Below are 18,318 nucleotides of genomic sequence, written 5' to 3' on the forward strand. Positions count from 1 at the left end.
ATAACTGATTGTGGGCTGCATTACTAAAGCAAGTATCCTTCAGCCTGAATCAAGTTTGCCACATTTAGCATACTCAACTTCAGAAACTAACCATTGGGGGTGGGGGGGTTAGGGAGAGGCAGTTGGGGTTAAGTGACTTGCCCAGGGTCATATAGCTAATAAATCTGAGATCATGTTGGAACTCAAGTCCTCCATGACTCTGGCTCTGGTGCTCTATTCGATGGATCATCTAGCTTCCCAGAAACTAACCATTTTTTAATTCTGACAACCATTTGTTTCTTACATACCTACAGGGAAAAAATTCTTGGCCATGATTTTTAGAAGCAAGTTCCACAGATTTTTGTTAATGATATTTACAAGAATCAAAAATTTCCCACAAAGCATCTATTTCAGGCCACAAATGTCTCAAACTAAATAGTTTAACAAATACTATGAATATCAAAGAAAAAAATGAACCAATTCTTTTTTTTTCCCCCAAAGTTCATTATAGATTTCAGTTCTACTTTTGATAGTTTCATTGGATATCAATAAATGAAAATATTTGGAAATTTGATATCTTTTGGTTTTTATCATGTGAAACCTATCATGTACAACCATAAGAGGACAAAAGCCTCTGGTATAGATAACAAGAAAGATAATGAACTGGAGTGAACTGGAAGTAGAATATAGCTAGGTAGAAAATGGAAAAATATAGGGAGCAGGGTGCAGCTAGGTGGCACAGTGGATAGAACTGCAGCCCTGGAGTCAGGAGTACCTGAGTTCAAATCCAACCTCAGACACTTAATAATTACCTACCTGTGTGGCCTTGGGCAAGCCACTTAACCCCCATTGCCTTGCATAGGAAAAAAAATCTTAAAAAAAATATAGGGAATAGGAAATGACTAAAATGAATCTGGATGGGAGGTGAAAACTTTGTTTTGCCCATTTGGGAAATTTGTGTGTGTGTGTGTGTGTGTGTGTGTGTGTGTGTGTGTGTGTGTGTAAATAGACTAAAATTGAAAAGAAAATTTTAAGAAAATACAGGTAGAGGGGCGGCTAGGTGGCATAGTGGATAAAGCTCCGGCTCTGGAGTCAGGAGTACCGGGGTTCAAATCTGGTCTCAGACACTTAATAATTACCTAGCCATGTGGCCTTGGGCAAGCCACTTAACCCCGTTTGCCTTGCAAAAACCTAAAAAAAAAAAAAAAGAAAGAAAGAAAGAAAATATAGGTAGAGACAGACCAGTGGAGAGTCTTTTTATGGAAGTCACAGAAAATCAGGTTAGAAATATAAGTTAGGACCAGATTGTGGAATGCCAAGCTAGGAAGTGGGGATTCCTATGCTTTGGCAATATTATTTTACTTTGGACAGATTAATGGTTTTAAGCAAAATGGATTGAATAAGTGGGAAGGAGAAAATTAGAGACTTAGAGATCAATGAATACATTATTACAATAGTCCATTAGTGAAATAAAGACCTGAAGGAGAATGGATAGTAGTATTTCAAAATCACATGAATGGATATTTTTATCCAGTATTTCATTAACAGGGGATGGGAACTAGATCTGTGATTTCCTTGTTTTGGAGAATTACCAGGTGATTGAATTCCTTCTACTAATGCCAGTCAGCGGTTTTGCTGAAACAGTCTTGGAGAAATCGCCTAGACAACTAGGAGGTTAGACAACTTGAAGGTATGTTAGAAGTAGGACTTGAAACCATGTTTTCCTGACTTTTAGACAATTTCTCTATTCAGTAGATCATGCCGCCTCTCTCCTCAATACCTCTATTGAGATGAGTGAAGTCACCTTGGAGTCAGAAGCAGAACCAGGGAAGAAATGAAGGATAGATGGCCTGGTCCTTTCTCAAAATGGAAATTTTGAGAGGAACTCACCAATTGGAGAAGGGGACCATTTTTCAGGTTAAGAAAGCAAAGAATCTTCTAGGTTCAAAAAATATCTTTAGATCAGCTCTAATGAATTAGATATGCAGCCTCACAAAAATAATTATGAAACCTTTTTGATTTTTCACCTATTCCCTTATTTCCCTCCCTTGGAAGGAATCAATTCCAACCTTATAAGGTTTAAAGTCATACTGCAGGTACTGACTATTCTGATTCCAAACTACTCAGGATATGAATAGGATTAAAAAAAAATTAGGCCCCTAAAGTTATCAAAACCCAGACAAAGCTGAACAAAAATAAAGTCACCATAAAAGTGCTCTACTTTTTTCTCAAAGTTCTTCTGATCTTTAAGTAACAATCTAACATATTTGTGGATATGAGAAATTAGCAAAGCTAGAATGAATCAAAGAGAGATGCCACTACAAAAGAGACCAGAGGCAGCATGTTCCAGGAGAATCACACCATTACCAATAGTTTAAACATCATTTCCATCACATCTTCTGCCTCCTCAACATTCATTGTTAAGACCTCTTCACCAAAGGCCTTGGCACTATCAAAGCAACATAAACATTGATATGATTTTTTATCAGTGTAATGCCATTAAAGTAATTGCTTCTAAAGTAATCTATTTGGTCATTGCATCCTAAGATCCTGAGGACTTTTCCATTTGACTTGAGCCAAAATCTTCTATATATTTTCCTTCCCTCTTTAGAATAAGGACCATATCTTCTTTTTCATTTGTATCTCTACTCTTTAGCATGATGTTTTGCACAAACTAAGCCCTTAATAAATGCTCATTCATTCATTCATTTATTCATTCATTAGGGAAGACCTCTCTAGGAGATAGGTAGATGAAAAAAATTTGTTCCAAAGGCTATGAAGCAGACATTGGTGATCAATAAGACAATGAAGATGCCAAGATCATCCACTGCATCCCAGCCATTCACAGTCAACTTAACTTTTGTCTCAACACTGGACTTGATGACTCTGGAAGAAAGATTGAGTCTGACAACTTTGTGCAACTCTTCCTTATTTAAATCTAGTTTATGAATGGGTCAAGACATCATTCCATCGTATCATTGGTCCTCTTCAAAATGAAAGACAAACAGCAACAGCTTTCACTAGGATTCCATGATTATTGGGGGGAGGAGGGAGATGAGTAATGGGGTAAACAGGGGATAAGGAGTGTACCTCTAAACAGTTCACAAATTTCTAAAATTTCCTTTGTTCCTGACAGGTTTGTTAGCAGAATTTATTCTCATAGTCCCTTGAGCATACAATTCTTCTAGAAGGATACTATTCCAATTCCCTTGTACCAAATTTTTCTTGCCTCTGGCTCATAGTGCCCAAATTTTCCCTCCACCATTATTACCTGACAAAAGCATAATTGTGATGATAGATCACCTTGCTCCAGTTGACCAGACCATAGAGTCACATAAAACAAATTCACTCGGGCGGCTAGGTGGCGCAGTGCATAAAGCATCAGCCCTGGAGTCAGGAGTACCTGGGTTCAAATCTGGTCTCAGACACTTAATAATTACCTAGCTGTGTGGCCTTGGGCAAGCCACTTAACCCCATTTGCCTTGCAAAAAAAAAAAACCTAAAAAAAAATTCACTCGTTAGCTGTCTTAAAATATATGACTCATCCTATATCTCGTGTAGTTCAGCCTCAGTCTTCTGGAGTTTAAAGGGGCCAATGGATTGATCATAGATTGTAAGTTTTCCACAGCTGTTTTTCTTTACAATGTTCTAGTTGTTGTACTGTACAACTTATTTTCCTAGTTCTTAGTTCACTTTGTACCAGTTCATACAAATCTATCCACATTTTTCTGAAACTGTGCCTTTCATTATTTCTTATGGTACCATATTCATTGTCATCTTCAGATAGATGATTCCCCAGTTCTATGTATTCATCTCTCTCCATAGTTCTAGTTGCCCATTACCAGCTGCCTGGTAATGTTCCTTAGGAACCTAAAACTCAAAATAGTGTATCCAAAGTGGAGCTTGTTATTTTCTTTCTTTTTAAAATTGTTTTCCTTTTTTAATGAACTCACCAAAGGCCAAATAAAACAAAATTTCCATATTCAATTAGAATTTTGAACTTTACATGAACTTTCATATCTATTATGTACAGCTTACTTTTCCCTTAATGCATATAATAAATTCAACGCCACTTTCTAAGTTCTTTTACTTGTCTAGTTCCTTCTAATCTTCCTTCTGTTTACTTTATTAAAAATACTTCAGTGATTTTCTTCCTTTTCTTTTTTGTTAACCTTATCCCTTATCCCTATCCTACTTCCTAAAAAACTGAAAAAAAACCAAACCCATCTTGCCAAAAAATTCACATGCAAGACATGTTTAAAAAGCAGGAAAAAACAAAACAATGTACACATCGACTTTGTCTAAAAATGAATGTCTCATTTTGCATTCTAAGTCTGTCATGTCTCTGCAATGATGTGGGTAGCATGCTTCATCATGAGACTTTAAATATTTTGTCAGTCATGCAAAGAAAGGTAAATTATTTATTGTCATTGTATTTATTTTTACATTTGAAAAATATAACTTATTTAACACTCTTAGCAAACCTAAACCCTAGCTTAGAGAAACTCATTATCTTCCCCCTCCCTAAGTCCATTCTTCATTCTAACTTCTTTTTTCTATTAAAATATGCCATTCTCCTTTCAGCTGACAAGCACTTAGCACTTAACAAATTAAATGTTTAAGAGGTCAAGCACTATAATAAGTATTATGAATTCAAGGAAATAAAAATCAATCAATCAATAAGCATTTATTAAACACCTACTGTTAAGCAATAGGAACACAAAAAGAGGCCAAAGACAGTCTTCAAGGAGTTCACAATTTGATGGTGGAGACCACAATACAAACAAGCTATATACGGTTCAATGGGAAATAATTAACAGTGAGGAGGAACTAGATTTGAGAAGTTGGGAAAAGCTATAGAAGGTAGGATTTTAATTGGGACTTAAAACCATGGAAGTCAAGGTGAGGTTGAGAATGAAGAGTTATGGAGGTCAACAGTTAAAAGACTCCAGAGATGGATTGTCTTGTTTGTGGAACAGATAGGAGGCCAATGTCATTGGATCAAAGAATAAGGTTTAAAGAGATGGGAAAGGCAGTAGGAGACTATGTTATGAGGGGTTTTAAATGCTGAACAGAGGATGATGTTGGAAGAGTTAGGGAGCCTCTGGCATTTGTTGAATAAGGGGGTGAGGTGGTCAGACCTATGCTTTAGGAAAATCACTTTAGTGGCTGAATGGAGAATGGATTAGAGTGGCCTTGACCCACATACCCACCAGAAGGCTGTTATAAAAGTCTAGGAGTGAGATGATGAGACCCTCCACTAGAATGATGGCAGTGTCAGAGGAGAGAACGGGGCATATTCTAAGGATATTTCAAATATGAAATTAACAGACCTTGGCAAAAGATTGTATAAAAATAATCCTTACCCTAAGGAACTCACATTCTAATGTGAGAGATAACATGTAAATAGCTAGGTATATATAGAATAAATGAAAGATAATCTTAGAAAGAATGTCACCCCAGGGTGGCTAGGTGGAGTAGTGGATAGAGCACCAGCCCTGGAGTCAGAAGTACCTGGGTTCAAATCCAGCCTCAGACACTTAATAATTACCTAGCTGTGGCCTTGGGCAAGCCACTTAACTCCATTTGCCTTGCAAAAAAAAAAAATCAAACCAAAAAAAAATGCTACCCTGATAATGATGATGATACCCTGATAGTATTTGACCAAGTCTTGGAGGAAGCCAGTAAAACTGAGGCAAAGATGAAGAGCATAACATTTTAGACCTAGGGGACAACCCATGCAAAAACCCCCAAATTCTGGAGAACTACATGTTGACTAATACAGAGGATTTAGAAGAGAGAGGAGAGAGAATGGGGCACTTAGTCTAGATACCTTTCTCAAAGAATCTAACTGGGGCTGATAGGTGGCATAGTGGATAGAGCACTGACCCTGAAGTCAGTGGACCTGAGTTCAAATCTAGCCTTAGACACTTATAATCACCTAGTTGTGTGACCTTGGGCAAGTCACTTGATGCCATTGCCTTGCCAAAAAAAAAAAAAGAGAATTTAACCGAAAAGGAGAGAACTTTAGATTGATAGCTAGCAAGAATGGTCAGACCAAGTGAAGGTTTTTTGCAGATAGGAGAAAGCTGAGCATTTTTATAAAAAACAGATTGGTTCACAAACTTTCATTTGAGACCATTTACTCTCTTTTATTTTTCCCCCTCTCCCAATCTTGCCATGCTTTTCCCACTCTATCTTTACATGTGCTGGAAGATATTGGTTTTCTCCTCACTCATACTGACACCACCTTTTTTTCAGGTATTTAATGTCTCTATCTAGATTGTTGTTATTGTTACTTGTCCTTCATTCATAAAGAAGATCATGACAACAGGGAGGTGATGCTATGACCTGCATATGAATTGAACTTGAGTGTGCAAAGTCATCAGTCTCACTTTCTCCTCTGGAGCCATCTGAGACCACAGGCCAGATATGAATCAGTATGAGTAAAGATGGCCCTGGATGTGAGGCAATCAGGGTTAAGTGACTTGCCCAGGGGCACAGTAGTACTTGTCAAGTATCTAAGGATAGATTTGAACTCAACTCCTCCTAACTCCAGGGCCAGTGCTCTATTCACTGGACCAGCTAGCTCTCCTAAATAATTCAAATAGCCTCCAAATTTGTCTCCTTAATTCAATCCAATCTCATTCCTTTTCATTTGATACTCCACATATTTTTTTTTCCTCTCATAACTTGGGTCCCACAGCTTGAACTGACTTTTTTTTTTTTAAGGTTTTTGCCAGGCAAATGGGGTTAAGTGGCTTCCCCAAGGCCACACAGCTAGGTAATTATCAAGTGTCTGAGACCGGATTTGAACCCAGGTACTCCTAACTCTAGGGCCAGTGCTCTATCCACTGTGCCACCTAGCCCCCCCTACTCCACATATTTTCCAGATTCATATTCCTGAAGATAGGTGTATCCATGTCACTCATAGACATGTTTTATGTGACTTATAAAAAGGTTGAGAGTCATACTTTCTGAGTAATTGATCATTTTTATTAATCATGGTAGTAATTAATAAAAGGGGTCAATGGCACTCCTGAATATCAAAGAGGCCCTCATGGAACCCACTCAGGGCTTGTATGCCCTTGGAAGAGTAAGTGTTCCTAAGAGTGGCAATTAATTCTGACTGGTTAACAATTAGAAGAATGAATATTCTAATGAGAGGTGGCTTATTTTAATGAGGGAATGGGCAACATGACTGATCACATAGTCTTAGATAAAGAGACTTATCTCTTATCCAGATTACAAGGACAAAATAGATAAAAAAGGGCCTACCTCTACTCAGACCTGAATAACTGAAACACAATGGATCAGATCTCACCTTAAGTTTTTTGTATGATTCTCTGGTTGGATGGGGTCTACCACCCAGAATAAAAAGCATGTATCCTTGGATTTGGACAATCTCATCCATCCACAATGTCCTTTAGAGAATGATCAACCTATAGATTTCTTTTTTTGTTTGTTTGTTCTTTAGGTTTTTGCAAGGCAAATGGAGTTAAGTGGCTTGCCCAAGGCCACACAGCTAGGTAATTATTAAGTGTCTGAAGTCACATTTGAACCCAGGTACTCCAGACTCCAGGCGGTGCTCTATCTACTGGGCCACCTAGCTGCCCCCAACTTATAGATATCTGAAAAAATCCTGATCCAATAATTGCTTATTATAATGAGAGAAATAATCATTTCCCTCAGTTTCAGATTCCCTTTTACATCTATTACAAAATATAAACTCCTGTTTGACATTTGAAGTGCTTCACAATCTGCTTTGGTCTCTCCAGGCAAATTTCACCTTACTCCTCTTGAGGGTTTTTCTATGGATCTAGTTAAACAAGGATCTGTTCACTGTGCAGAACATTCTGTTCCCTTTTGTTTAGAACAGTCTCCTTTGCCTCCCACTCTTGAAATTATTATCATTTTCATGTTCTCAATCCAGGTGCCAAACAAGAGCTATTATCTAACCCCAAGTGTTTCCTTGACCTCTGAAATTACTTAGTGAGGAACACTGTATTTTAAATTCACTTGTGTATATGTTGGTCTATCCCACTCAGCCAGTCCCACTAGGGTATAAGCTACCTGAGGGCAGGGAGGGACTGTTTCCATTTTTCTTTCTATTCCTGGTGCCTAGGATCACCTGGCAATTAAACTGAATTAAACTGCTCAATTGAACTGAACCCTCACTTTTGAGTATCTCTTCCAAAAAGAGATGTGGGTGATATCTGTAAGCTTTCCATTTATTTGGCTGTATTCCTGACCTATTTCTGAAAGAACTATCTTCTAGGATAAGAAGTTTCACCAAGACCACAAAGGCCTAGGTTGTACTCCGAGGAAACATCCCACAAGCAAAGTCACAACTGATTAAAAGACCAAGAGATAATATAGTGGCTATCCAGAAGCAGGGCTATTCACTGAGAAGCCAAAAGGGAAGATGGAAATGCTAGGGAAGGAATTAACATCCTGAAGGAAACAGAAAAAGAAGAGATGGACAATAAAAGATCTTATCCCTATCCTTGGATACAGGTCCCTTGGGGGGGACCCAAGTCAACTCCTCAACATCATTTAAGCCAGGGCTTCTTTTGGTTCTTTTAAGAAGGAAATAAATGCTAAGGAGAGATGGACTGGAACTTTCCTCAGATCTGGGGTCTTCTCTCCTAGAATATTCTTTCATCAGTCCTCTTTTCCCATTGGTAAATTCCTTAGGGCTGGTAGACTTCATTTTGGGGAAGGACTCTGGCCAAGCTATGCTTCATTTCTCCTCCCAGTTTTGTTCCTTATCTTTTGTCTTTCAGAATTAGAATATAAACTTTTTTTTTAATTTTCAAGGCAATGGGGTTAAGTGGCTTGCCCAAGGCCACACAGCTAGGTAATTATTAAGTGTCTGAGGCTGGATTTGAACCCAGGTACTCCTAACTCTAGGGCCAGTGCTCTATCCACTGCGCCACCTAGCCACCCCTAGAATATAAACTCTTGGTGCAGTAGGGCTATGTATCATTTTGATTGTATTTATAATTCTCTGAACAGCACAGTGTCTACCTCACAGTGCTTTATAAAAGCTAGTCTGTGGAGAGATATATAGTGAGCAACATTTTTTTTTTAAATTAAGACAGGAAAACTTAATAATATTTCAACATACATATTATATAACATAACTCTGACATCTATTGACAGGAGGGGGGGAATACATTAATACAGTTTATGAAAAGACAAGATGGAATTAGAATGATTTGCTAAAATTGTTCCCTGGCAACGTCAAATAGAGGAAAGCCTTATCTGTTGAATGTATCTCCTTGCAAACTTAAAAGAGTAGTAACATAGGATGGGCAGCCGGTGGGTAGCTTTTGATCATTGTAGGGAATATCCAGAGAGGAAGGAAATATTTATTAAATGCTTAGTAGGTGGTAGTCACTGTGTTGTCATTTATAAAGATCTCATTTCATCCTCACAATAACCTTCTAAATCAGGTGCTATTATTGTACCCATTTTGCAGTTGAGGAAACTGAGGTACAGAAGTTTAAGTGACCTGCCCAGGTTTACTAGCTAATGTCTGAAGCTAAATTTAAAGTCATATTTTGCTGATCTCATGCTATGTGCACTGTCCCACCTAGTTACCCCTAAGTCTCTCAATTAGTAAACCATTTGGTATAACTGGGCTCCTAAGGAAGCAAAAACTAAGTTCCTTCTCTTAAGGAACTTTTTTTTTGTCTGGGGATATAACAAAGAAATCAGTACACAAATTATGCAAACTGAGGGGCAGGAAGAGACACTGATAGCTTGGAGGGAGGATTAGGAAAGGTACTTTGCAATTAGTGGGTTTCTATGCTGTGGGGTGGAGGTCAAGCCTGTGCAGAAACCAGGAGGTAGAATTGTTCCAACTGAACAAGAGAAGGCAGGTGGGGTCAAGATGGATCTAGGAATATGCAATAAAACTGGCAAAGTAGTTTGTAAAGGCTGCTGCTTAAAGCAGAAAAGTTGACCTTTTCAGGGAGAATCAAGAGTCAAACGCAACTCATCCTTAGGACTGTCTGGGGAACATGAAATCTTGAAAGAGGAAACTAGGACCTACTTATTTCCATGCTGAGTACAGCTTTTACTACTGAACAGCATCTATTGAATAGATTATCCTGAAAACCTTGACAGGACAGATGCAATGATTTCTGGATATTATCACCCTACTCAATGTTCCTCCTCTCCTTTGCCACTGCTTGGCAAACCATTTGAGAAAAAGAGATAAGCAACACCCACAATACATTCATCCTTCTAGTTGAGGTAGGCTTTTCTATTTAAATACCTACTGCTTAGCAGAGTACTTAATACTTTTATTATTTGTCATTCTTTCCCTTTAAGGCTTCTTTAAATGAGTGCTTGCAGAGGGCCAAGCAAAGTTGACTCATACAACTTAATTACTGACCCTGCATAGCTGGTATAAAACTTCAAAATAATTATCAAGAGGAAGGGGTATGGAGAAACATTACACCAGCTTCAGATTCTGAGTTACTTCGTTTGTGAACTCACTTATTTACTTTCTTAAACAATACTGGCAAGTGACTAACTGGAGTTGCTAATTATACAAGACTCAGGAGTCATTATCTCCCCTTCAAGTCCTTAATTAGTTGCTCTTAAGAGGTTTTCCTTTACAAAATGCACAGGATTTTTTTGGCCATCTTTTTTTGTACAAGGATCCAAAAACTTTTCTACTTTGGGTTTTTCATCCCACCTTTATGATATGAAAAAATTCAGCTTTAACTATCAGAAAAAAGCAACCACTGGGTCTTTTTTTTATATCTTTATTGCCTTATTCCATATTATAAATAACCCAAAACCACAAAGCAAGGAGTTCTATATTTTATTTAAATTTGTTATGAGTCACTCATACCAGAAAGGGATTTCTTTAAAAATAACAAGTCAAATGGGGAGATTACTTATCAAATAGCAAATCCTATTATTTTAATTTGTATAATTAAACCATCCAAATCCCCCAGGAATGTATACAGGATCTTGATGCTGAATTAGTAAATCTTCAACCAGCTCCACCTTATACTCTTTCCAAATCCCTGGGACCCCCAACATGTTTTCATCACCACTCTTCCACTGGGACCAGACTTCAGGTCCTCTTGGGACTGGACTCCTTGTAAACTGCAGAAGTGAAGCAGAGATGGAAAAACTTCTTTTAGCAGTGTGCTTAAAATCAAATTAACAAAGCAAACTAATTGTATCTAAATACCATTATCACAAAACTAAAAAGGGATTGCAAACATTTGGAGTGCTTATTTTCAATTCTGTTTATCTTGTCTTTCACTTTATAAAGGTTTTTATTTCTGTATAATTGGGGACTTGAAAGGTGACCTTTGTACAACCTTCCATCAGGGCTCTAAAGTGAAATACAAAATACCTACCTTAGTAACCACCCAGGAGGCAGATCATAAGTCACCTGAAGTCCAGATATAGATGTTGAGTCCTAGTAGCAAAGAAGAGGGTGACTGGATCATAAGGATCAGAGTTAGAGCAGGAAAGGACCTCAGAGGTCCACCCAGTCCAAACCACTCCTTTATAGTATTAGGAGGGACACGGAACACCAAAGAACGGAAAAAATAAATATACATATACATGTGTGCACCTAGACTAGGACTAACTTCATAAAGGAAGTTAATCCACTCTCAGTGGTGCAAAGCACTATCTAAAGGTAGTCAGCCTTGGCACTAAAACAGTGCCATGTGACAAGACCTTAGTGAAGACAGTGCATTTCTCTCCCAGAAATGTAACACCGTCACAGGCATGGTGTGGCCTGGACAGCTGACAGTCACTGGGTAAAGAAAGCCTCAGACACTTTAGCTGATCTTGGATACTCTTCTTACCTGTGCCAGAAGTCCTTTAGAAAACTATCCTTCCCAAATGGCAGAATTACCCTAATACCCCCATTCTCATAGGAAGGGACATTTACCTGAAATTCCTTGTTGTGAATGGCCTCAGAATTCTCATGGGGGCCACCAGCTGATATGATCACCCTAAGAATGAAGCCAGGAAAGGAAATCATTAATTTGAACTCAAGTCTCTTATTGACCATTCTCACCTGTTTGTTTCTATTTGAGGTTACTGCAGCTTGAAATTAGTTTTTTTTGCCCAGTCTCATTGGTTTGAACTTAAGTCCACTGGATGGATTCAGTTATTAATAAAATTCTAGCTTCAAATCCTACAATCCTACTGCTCAATCACAAGGAACAAGTCTGGCTTGAAGCTCCCTCCAAAATTAATGCCCTTGCAGATCTAGTCCCGTCATTGAGCAATGAAGGCAATGTGATGGCAGACTGGTGAGGTTATTCAAATTAGCATGGCATGAACCAGCTCCAGTGTACCATCTAGCCTTGGGCTGCTGCTCTTCCAGCAGTGTAACACTAACCCAGATACAGACCAACTGGGAAGCTGCCTTACTGCTGGAACAGTGGTGGGCAGAAGAGGAGCATACACTAATTGTGGCTCTTGAATCTCAGGAGGCAGACTCTCATGGGGTTGTAGGCTGCCCGGTGCATTTGCCCCAAAAGACTGGATCACTTATCAAGGGTTTCTTCTGGAATGAAATACATTCCAGATGAGAATTAGTCCAGAGGTGTTCTTCCTAAGGGGAAACACACAAAAGCTATTTATTATTCAGGGTCTCTACCCTGTGAAAAATAAGGAAGGATTCAGAATCCTACACAAAGAAGAAATGATGGGTGGACTCTTATGAAAGCAGTATTAATTTGGTTACCTACACCTTTTCTCAACTCACAAGTCCACCTTTAGGTTTTATTTTTTTGAGGGGAAGGAAGATCCCCAGGAGAGCAAATTACATTTAATCAAAGGCTACTGCAACTGTCTTAAATTCTAAAAATGTGGCCCTGAGATCGACTTGTTCAAGGTCACACAGCCAGTGGGTAAGACTAGGATTTGTTATGCCCTGATGCTCACACTCCATGGTTATCTGGATTGATGAGAATTAACATTCACCCCCTCCTCTCACTTAAATTCATCTTATTAACTAGGTTTCATTTTAAACTAGCTTATTTGCATAGAAAAGGGAGGAGGGAGTGCCTGGACAAAACTGCTGAGGATTTGATTAATTATCAGGAACCTAAGATCCTAAAAAAAAAAAAAGGTTAAAAATCAGAATTTATTAAATACTCACTAAGGAGGGGCATTGGTTATAGCGGCTGGAGAAAACAAAAGACAACATTCGCGCCCTCAAGGTCCTTTGGGCTTTCAGTGGAGATGGCACACAACTATCAATACATTCCAAAAATGCATTAGGCAAGTGGAAAATGGGAACAGGGTAGGGGGATGGGAAAGCTCGAGCAGCGGATAAAAGGACTCCACACGTGGCCTAACACAGGGCTGGCCTTACCGCAAGACTGGGGGGTGAGCAGGACCCTAGAATCGGGGGGTGTTTTCAGCCACGGTCTTGGGCGCTTGATAAGAAACGCTGCTCCGTATTTTGTAAAAGGCGGGGAATTGGGGGCAAAGGGACAAAGCCCTGAGACTGCGGAGCCGCCCACCCCCCAGGTCTGCGTAGAGCCCGAGCCATGCAGGAAAGGAACCCCTACTTCCCCGCTGCACCCTTCTCTCTGCTCCTCAGTCCTTCCTCCCTTTCATGTAGGCAGGCTTCTTGGCTCCCCGTAAGGGAGCCATCACTTACCCCCACGTGGAGCGGAGCTCGAAAAGACATGACCTCACCGGCCGAGGCCACAGGAAAGAAAGACCGCAGTGAGGGCTGGGGAGCGCCGCCCCAGCGCCGACTGCAAAGGGGCGGAGCCGGCAGGGGGAGGACCCTGCGGAGGGGTCTGCAGAGGGCGGGGCCGAGCCTGAGCAGCCAGGACTCTGCGGGGGGGCGGGGCCCGAGTAGCGATCTGCAGAGGCGGGGCCTGCGCAGTCCTCCGCAGAGGGGCGGGGCCGAGCCAGGCTCTGCGAGGGGGGCGGGGCCGAGTCACCCCAGCAGAGGGGCGGGGCCGAGCTGGGCTCTGCAGAGGGCGGGGCCGAGCCCGGGTCTGCAGAGGGGCGGGGCCGAGCCCGGGTCTGCAGAGGGCGGGGCCAATCCCGGGTCCGCAGAGGGGCGGGGCCAATCCCGGGTCCGCAGAGGGGCGGGGCCTCGAAGCGGGTGAGGAAGCCAGGATTGCTGGATGCGGCTCCGGTAGAGCCGTGCCTGCGCATGCGTCCCGGTGAATGCGTGTTTCTGCATAGGAGGGAGGAAGGCAGGTTCCCCACACCCCACACTAGAAAAAGACACTGGGGAGAAAAAAAAAAAAGCCAAAGGTTTGTGTTTATTAAAAGAAATCTCAAATTACCCTTCAGCCTTGCCCCTTGCAGCAGGTCATTGGGGCGGGGGCGCCGAGGCCAGGAAGCCCGGAGTCAGGCTCGCCGCGCCCCGGCTGCCCGACCCTGGCCAAGTCACTTCAGCTTTCAGGATTCGGGCAGCTTCCTGGCGCGGGGAAGTTGCGGAGAAGCCGCGAGCCAGGACTGCCAGGGGGCCAGGGCTGCCAGGGGGCCAGGGCTCCTGCTGAGCGCCCCGGCGCCCGTGCGCACCCCCTCTCCGCCGGGACCCCCGCCGCTCCGGCCGGGGACCCCCGCCGCGGACCCAGGCCTCGCCATTTCCGACTCTCTCTCCCTTCCCCCTCCTTCCTTCGGGCCGAGCCCCCCGGCGGGGATGAACGTACCCGGCCCCGGAGGTTTCCCGGGGGTCTCCCAGCCCCTAGCTCGTTCCCTTGTTCCCGGCTGGTCCCAGCCCCCAGGGGCCCTCCTGCCGCCGCCCCCCGGGGGCCCGCTTTCTTCCCTAAATCATAATCCCATTTATAAAGGCCTTCAAAGCCGCTTTTGTCACAGGAGGCAAGTCTGGATGGAGATAGACTTGAGGCTGTCCTTGAAGTTGGATGGGGAAAAATACGTCTTTATTTTCATTTTTTTGTTTTTTTGCCAGGCAGTGGGCTTAAGTGGCTTGCCCAAGGCCACACAGCAAGGTCATTTGAACTCAGGTCCTCCTGACTCGGGGCTGGTGCTCCAGGCACTACACCAGTTTGCTGCCCCTGCTTCTCCTTAATACTCAATGAAATCCAGCGACTTTGTTTTGCCTTTAGGAGCAGATATAAAATGCTCCATCTGGCATTCAAACCCCTTCATAACCAAGCCCCATCCTAGTTGCCTTCCCTTTACTCCTCAATCACATCTTTCAATCTAGTGACACTGGATTCCTGTCTATTCCTCAAACAAGACACTCCATCTCAGCTCCAATAATTTTCTCTAGCTGTCCCCCGCCCCAATCTGATATTCTCTCTTTCCTCCTCAAAGTACTGATCTTTCTGGTTTTTTAAAAATCCCAACTAATATCCCACCTTCTACAGCAGGGGTGGGGAATCTTTTTTTTACCAAGGGCCATTTGGGTATCTATAACATTATAGATGGGCTATATTTGGTCAAATATTTAATTAATTCACCCCTAAAAAGCTACAAGATTTTTTGTATTTCAAGTGCTCCCAACCCCCCCCCCCCTCAGTTGCCTTGGCAATGCCTGACTAATATGGTCTATAGGCCAGAGGATTCTCCTCTGTTCTATAGGACACCTTCTCCCAATAAATTTTAATTCCAAAGCCTTTCCTCTTTTAATAATTTCCTATTTATCCTGAAGCAGATAGGTGGCAGTGGATAGAGCACTGCAATCAGGAGGACAGGAGTTCAAATCTAGCCTCAGACACAATACTTACTAGCTTGGGCAAGTCATTTAACCCTGCTTGCCTGGCATCCAGGGCCATCTCCAGTTGTCCTAATCCGTATCTGGCCACTGGATCCAGATGGCTCTGGAGGAGAAAGTGTGGCCGGTGATTTAGCACTCTAAGCCATTTCCCATGCTTGTCATGGCATCCCCTCCCTGATGTCATGGGTTATCTTTGAGAACAAAGGACAAACATCAGACAAGCCCTAACTATTTCACTCCTTCACTCCAGCAATTGTCTGCTTGCTGGTCTCTCCCCACTCTAATCCATTTTAGCTTCAACCAAACAACTCAGTGTCAGAGTGATTTTCCCTAAATTCAGGTCTGACTGTGTTTTTCTCAAGTCCCCCCCCCCCCCCATAAATTCCAGTGGCTCCTTATCACCTACAGTATCAAACAAAAATCCTTGGTCTCATACCCCTCCCCCACATACCTTTCCAATATTTTCATTCCCTGATTTCCCCATACTCCTTCCATATACTCTAGATCCAAGGACCTGATATTGATTTCTTTAATGTTCCTCAAATAAGAAAATCTATCTCCTTACTCCATTCATTTTCTCTGACTTACCATCAATCCCTTGTTGCTGTTGCAGTGGTACAATGTTCTAGTTCTGCGCTCATCTCACTCAGCATCAGTTCATGCAACTCCTTCCATGCTTCTCTAAATTCCCATCCCTCCTGGTTTGGAACTCTAAAGTCTTTAAACATTTTTTTCTCTGCTTAAAAACTTTAAATTTTAAAGGTTTCTCTCTATAATATTATCACTATATAAAATGTTCTGCTCACTTTATTCTGCATCAGTTCTTAAAAGTTTTCCTTTTTTCCTTTGAAATTGTTCATTTAATTATTATGACTCAGTAACATCCAATTACATTCATGTTTAGCCATTCATTCCCAATAGATAGATAAATCCTACCTTCTTCCAAACTTCCCTATTACTATCTAGAGCACTATCATTTGTCCAGTCACTCAGGCTTATAAGCTTGGTGGCATACTTGGTGTTGCTTATTTTGTGTGTGTGTGTGTGCTTTTTTTGTTTATTTCTTTTGTTTTATTTTTTATGTCTGAGGTTGTATTTGAACTCAGACCTTTGTGACTCCAGGGCCAGTGCCCTGGAGCTGCAGTGCCATCCAGCTGCCCATTGGTGTTGGCTCTCAACTTACTTTATGAATCTCAATCTTCTCTTTCCTATTTGTGTCTTCCTAGTCACCATTTTGGTGCATACCCCCTCACTTTACCCCTAGTCCATCACAGTAGTTTTCCTGTTGGTCTCTCTATCTTCTATCTCTTACTCTAATCCATCCTCACAGCAGCCAAAGTGAGTTTCCTAAAGCACAGACCACCCTCTCTTCAAACTGCTCAATAAGCACTAGTAGTACCCTATTACTCCTGGGTCAAATAAAAAAAATATTTTTGGCACTTAAAGGACTTTAAAACTTGATTCCCTCCTACGTTTTCATTCTTCTTATACTTTTTTTTTTGTTTTTTAGATTTTTCAAGGCAGTGGGGTTAAGTGGCTTGCCCAAAGCCACATGGCTATTTCCTATACTTTTAATTCCCTTCCACATACTCTAAAATCCAACCCCTGGCCTGCTTGTTGATCCTTGATGGGATATTCCATTTCCCAAATACCTTTTTCCTGATTGTCTTCCATGCATGGAATGCTCTCTTTACTCACCTTTGCTTCCTAAACTGCCTGCAAAATTCAGCTCAAATCTCACATTTTGCAAAGAACCTTTTTCCATTCCCCTCTACTCTCTCAGAGGAGTCAGACTCTTCTTTCTGAGTTCAAATTTTGTTCCAGATACTTACTAGCTGTGTCACCCTGGGCAAGTCATTTACCAGTATTTGCTTTACTTTCCTCATCTTTAAAATGGACTGGAGAAGAAAATGGCAAAGCACTGCAGTGTCTTTTCTAAGACAAAGGGGACATATAGAGTAGGATATGACTGAAAAATGACTAAATAATAACAGCAAGGGTTATTGTAAAGATCAGATGAGATAATATTTGTTAAGTGTTTAGGCACTATAGCTGTTATTATATTGGGGATCTAGGTAGCTTAGTGGATAGAGTATTAGATGTGGGGTCAGACTCCTCTTCATCTCACTAGTTGTGTCACCCTTGGCAAGTCATTTAACCATATTTCTCTCATTTTCCTCAACTATAAAATGAGCTGGAGAAGGAAATGGCAAACTACTCCAGTATCTTTGCCAAGAAAATCTCAAATAGGATCATGCAGAATTGGACATGATTGAACAACAACCATCACCCTCTCATCCCTGGGCTAACACCTTCTCTGTAAGATTACCTTCTATTTATAACTGGTTTATAAAGTTATTTATATGTTTTGTCCCCCATTAGAATGTAAATTCCTTAAGATTAGGGTCTATGTTTTTGCCTTTCTTTGTAATCCTGGGACACACAGTGAAAAATAAGATTGTTGACTGATTGAGAAATGGCAAATAAGTCAGAGTTGTAGAATTTGTGCTTGTGAGTAAGGTGTGAGAGGACTAGCTAGATAGGTAGGCAGGGAACAGGTTTGTGAAGACGTAGAAGAGGAAAGGGAACAAGAATATTTTATGTTATCTCATTTGATTTTATTTGAAGAG

The 18,318-nt window shown here is 41.2% G+C and overlaps 1 protein-coding gene and 1 non-coding gene across 2 annotated transcripts in view; both read right to left on the minus strand.

Annotated features, from left to right (window-relative positions):
- Window positions 1-10,806: 10,806 nt before the first annotated feature.
- The window catches only part of LOC141506287 (uncharacterized), a 31,529-nt gene continuing 24,017 nt past the window's right edge, over window positions 10,807-18,318 (minus strand). Inside the window, exons 3-6 of the mRNA XM_074212928.1 lie at window positions 13,643-14,229; window positions 11,915-11,978; window positions 11,370-11,431; window positions 10,807-11,109 (exon numbers count right to left, since the gene is read on the minus strand). Coding sequence (XP_074069029.1) covers window positions 10,983-11,109; window positions 11,370-11,431; window positions 11,915-11,978; window positions 13,643-14,229 — 840 coding nt within the window. The 3' untranslated portion in view covers window positions 10,807-10,982. The remainder of the gene's footprint in view (window positions 11,110-11,369; window positions 11,432-11,914; window positions 11,979-13,642; window positions 14,230-18,318) is intronic.
- Window positions 11,580-11,781, minus strand: LOC141510661 (small nucleolar RNA SNORA74). Its single transcript, XR_012475092.1, has one exon. It is a non-coding gene; the product is annotated as a small nucleolar RNA SNORA74 (small nucleolar RNA).

The sequence above is a fragment of the Macrotis lagotis genome, chromosome 1, assembly GCF_037893015.1.
Source record: "Macrotis lagotis isolate mMagLag1 chromosome 1, bilby.v1.9.chrom.fasta, whole genome shotgun sequence".
NCBI classification, from domain to species: domain Eukaryota; kingdom Metazoa; phylum Chordata; class Mammalia; order Peramelemorphia; family Peramelidae; genus Macrotis; species Macrotis lagotis.